General features: G+C 41.1%; 1 protein-coding gene across 1 annotated transcript; it reads right to left on the bottom strand.

The window, feature by feature from the left end:
* Positions 1-321: 321 nt before the first annotated feature.
* On the bottom strand, positions 322-1,486 carry LOC143271976 (vomeronasal type-1 receptor 4-like). Its single transcript, XM_076564951.1, has one exon. It carries the CDS (start codon positions 1,470-1,472, stop codon positions 570-572), a length of 903 nt encoding a protein of 300 aa, XP_076421066.1. The 5' UTR covers positions 1,473-1,486; the 3' UTR covers positions 322-569.
* Positions 1,487-4,478: the final 2,992 nt, after the last annotated feature.

The raw sequence follows: 4,478 nt of genomic DNA, 5'->3' as shown, positions 1-4,478 counted from the left end.
ACTCACAACATCACAGCCTTATCAGGAGAACTGAAGTTACTTCCTGTTTGTTTGACAAAGGGAGTCAAATCCCTCAAAGTTTTAGGGAATCAGTAAACTGCATTTATACAAATAAGTAAACATCCACTTATGCTCATCCAAGAAGCTTTAATTAAATTCTATGGGACATTAAAAATAAAGACAAGAAAGTAGGACACAGATTGTTTGGAGTGAAGGAGTCTTTTGGGATTTATAAATAAGAATCATAGGTGGATAAAATCAAAGTACATGTGCATGTGAGAACCCATGAAACAAAACTTTAAACACTTTAAACATCCAGGACAACAGAGCCTATCATGCCAGCACTGAAGAGACACAGGCAAAAGAGTTAACTGATTCTTGCTCGCCACACATCCAGTTGAATAGTTACCCTGGAACTGTGGTTGTGACAGTTCTGAGTTCCCATGTTGATGCTGGGAATTGAACCCAAGCCCTCTGAATGAGCACTCTTCTTAACCCCTGAGACATGGACAGGGGGATGCAGACAGGATAGCTTTTAGAGCTCCCTAACAACACATACTGAGTGTTGTCTAGTAAGAACTGGGACAGCAGAGACTGAAAATGGACCTGTAGTGTCTGAGGAGCAGAAAGGGACAGAATGCTGGGAAGCATGCAGCCATGGCTGCACCTGCATTAGACACCCACATATTGGTTCCCTCAAGGACAGACAGATAAGCTGTCAAGACAACAGACATTACATAGAAGAGCACAAAGCTGCTCACTAGGGTGAGGATGCTTTGGGTGGCTCTGGTCTCAGGGGATGACCTAATAGAGAGGGATCTGTGGATGTGTTGGACCCTCTGCTTGTGTTTGAGCAGGATAAACACCATGTAGCCACTGGCCCACATCATCAGTCCCAAAAACATGACATCACTGGATGTCAATAGGATTAGAGTAAGTGTGTTGATTGGTCTCTGAAGCTTCACGATAGCACAGTATTCAAAAATTTTTATACCAGTAACGTTTCTTCCAACATTTATGTCAGTTGTGTACACCAGAATGAAGGCATATACCAACATCTGGAGGGCCCAACACAGACCCAGAGAAGGGCCAATGATACTCAAGGCTCTGACTTTGAGCTGTGCCCATATGGAATGATTGGGGCTGATGGTGATGGCCTGAAAGACACTCAGAAGGGATGTAGAGACAAGGGATACTCCTCTGCCAACTCTATTAAAATATAAGACAAGTTTACATGAAACATAATCTAGATAGTAAGTCTGACTAAAAGCAGCAGTGGTCTGTGGGATTCCTTTGAAGAGAACAATGAAGTTGGCCCAGGTCAGGTGTTTGACAATCAGGTCTGTGGGCTTTGCCCTGATTCCAGAGAAGTCAGCAATGATAAAACAGCAAAGCAAGGCTGAGTTTCCCAGCATTCCCAGTGCAGTCTGAGACATGAAGAAGATGCCCACATTCATGTTACTAGAGCTCATTCTTGTTATGGTCCTGGTACCTACAGAACAGATCCAGAAAGCACTTGTTACACAAGCTGGACCATCTTCTTATTAGCACATCAAACAATGTATTGCAAAGTCACCATAACCTTATGTTCATGAGTGTTACAATGTGTCTTTCTAGTAAGAATTTTCATAAGACTCAGTGAATTCCTACTAGGCTTGGATTGCAGAAAATTAACTAGGGCATAGTGGAAAAAATTAAAATTTATATTTCCATTAGCATTTTTTTATTTTATTTTATTTTACAATACAATTCAGTTCTACATAACAGCCACAGATTCCCTTGTTCTCCCCCTTCCTGCCCCCTACCCTTCCCCCCAGCCAACCCCCCATTCCCACTTCCTCCAGGGCAAAGCCTCCCCCGAGGATGAGATCAACCTGATAGACTCAGTCCAGGCAGGTCCAGTCCCCTCCTCCCAGATTGAGCCAAGTTTCCCTGCATAAGTCCCAGGTTTCAAACAGCTAACTCATGCAATGAGCCCAGGACCTGGTACGACTGCCTAGATGCCCCCACAACAGATGAAGCCAATCAACTGTCTCACCTATTCAGAGGGCCTGATCCAGTTGGGGGCCCCTCAGACTTTGGTTCATAGTTCATGTGTTTCCATTCCTTTGGCTATTTGTCCCTGTGCTTTATCATCCTGAGTGAGGTAACCCAGACTCAGAAAGACAAATATGGTATGTACTCACTCATAGGAGGATACTAGATGTGGAACAAGGATGACTGGACTGCTACTCACATCACCAGTGAGGCTACCTGGAAAACAGGACCCCAAGAAAGACACAAGGATCACCCAATGACCGAGAAATGGCTGAGATCTACATGAACAGCCTGGACATGAGTCAGAGCAATGAAGGGCAAGGGTCGAGGGAAAGAGAGAGGGAGATCCCAGCTGGATCAAGAACAGAGAGGGAGAACAAGGAATAGGAGACCATGGTAAATGAAGACCACATGAGAAAAGGAAGAAACAAAGTGCTAATGAGGCCAACAGAAATCCACAAAGATACCCCCACAAAAGACTGCTGGCAATGGTCGAGAGACAGCCGGGACTGACCTACTCTGGTGATGGGATGGCAAAACACCCTAACAGTTGTGCCAGAAACCCCATCCAAGGACTGAGGAATCTAGATACAGACATCCACGGCTAGGCCCCAGGTGGAGCGCCGGGAGTCTAATTAGCGAGAAAGAGGAGGGTTTATATGAGCGAGAATTGTTGAATCCATTAGCATTTTTAAGTGCTTTACAATTATTATTTGGTTTAAAATCAACAGTGCTATATGTGAAAGAGTCTAATGATCAACCTGCTTTCAGATGAGTGTCCTGGATGCAGAAAATCTCAGATTTCCATGAAGCACCATGGAAAAATCAGAGACCTACAAGAAAGGAAACTTGCCTTCTCCAAAGAAAATAGTAACCTCTAAGTAGATACTATTGATAACTGGTAACTACTAGGAAAGGGTAGTCAGCTTCCTTTAAAAGGTAGCCCCAGTAAATCAGCCATGCTCCAGTCGGTGGTCACACACCCAAGAGCACAGGGCAGCACAACCTGTGCTTTATGGGTTAAAAACTCTAAAAGACACAAAGGTAGGTATGTAGAGGAAGGTGGTAAATTTGGGAGAAGGCAGGGAGGTATGAAAATGATCAACATATATTATACAAACTTCTCCAAAGTCGAAAAATGGGAAAACATAATAGAGAATAATAAAAGAGCAATCAAAGTGAGAATAAAAAAATGGAGAGTAATAAACAAACAAGAAAAGAGACTAGTGACCCTCAGATACCAGAATGAAAACATTTGAATTTTTCTGTATCTGCATATTCACATGTAATGGAAGTTGCATGTCTGTGATTACATTTATGTGCTTATTTTAGTCTTAAGTGTTTCCAAAAATACTTTCCAATTGTTTAATTGATTGTATATAATTTAAAATATAACTATAATACTTAAACAAGTCTACAAAATAGAAAATAGCAGGTGATTTTGTGAATGTGTTTAAAACAGGATGCAAAGGATGCACGTATTCGTTAGGAGGATCACTAGTGAGATCATTCACCTCATTGTAATGAAATAAAAGTCCAGTAGACAAATAAGGAAATAATGAACAAAAGTAGTATGTATTTTTAAATGTGGGATATAAAATTTCACTAATATAGGGATAAATGTTACAGATATTGACAGATATTAGAATACTGTCAAAGATGCAATGGGTCCCTAACAGTAGCCCAATAATAATTGACATATCTAACTGTTTGATTCAAAAGCAAGGTGTGTATTCAGAACGGAATCACGTACTTTTAATTACAACACATTTTAGGCAGAGTCACAAGGATCTCTAGGAGTTTGAGACTTGCCTGGTCTACATAACGAGTTCAAGAACAGCCAGGACTATGTGAAAAAAAACCTGTCTCAAAACCAAACAAATTAAAAGTAAGCTCTGGGGGACATGGACATATATGTCGGGGGAAGTTAAAAAATTAAGGGCCTTAGAACTGTGTGACATGAGGTTGAATTCATTCTGTTACTCAAAGGCCAACAGACATAAAATTTGGATATTGAAACAGCAACTTGCCACTAGTTCCTCATTTCACAGCTGAGAAAAAGAAGACCTCTAAAAGATTAACAACTTCTCACTGTGCCACAATACACACCAATTTACAAAAGGGGAAAATATATTCTGCATTCATATAAAGTCCCCATGGGCAACAGAATTTGAGGTGTAAATATACAGAGGCCATCAAACACCTCTGAAATTTCTCTCAAAACTAACTATATTTAGGAGATATTTTACCAGCCCAGTGAACAGGGTCTAGGATTCATAAAAGAAAGCCAAGGGCAGATGAATTCTGAGAAACAGTCATAAACTGTCACCAGGACCTCACATTACTGGGAACAAATACACTGTCACTTTCTCGGAAAAGAACACCAATAAGGAGGAATTCAGTTTATTGTATCTTACCTGCAGCCTCCATGAAACCACTTT

This window comes from Peromyscus maniculatus, chromosome 1 (assembly GCF_049852395.1).
Source record: "Peromyscus maniculatus bairdii isolate BWxNUB_F1_BW_parent chromosome 1, HU_Pman_BW_mat_3.1, whole genome shotgun sequence".
Classification (NCBI taxonomy): domain Eukaryota; kingdom Metazoa; phylum Chordata; class Mammalia; order Rodentia; family Cricetidae; genus Peromyscus; species Peromyscus maniculatus.
Note: the sequence above shows the minus strand (reverse complement) of the source record. Positions and strands in the feature narration are given on the sequence as shown.

Coding starts and splice junctions, on each gene's coding strand:
- LOC143271976 (XM_076564951.1), bottom strand. CDS start 1,472: ATGAGCTCTAGTAACATGAATGTGGGCATCTTCTTCATGTCTCAGACT.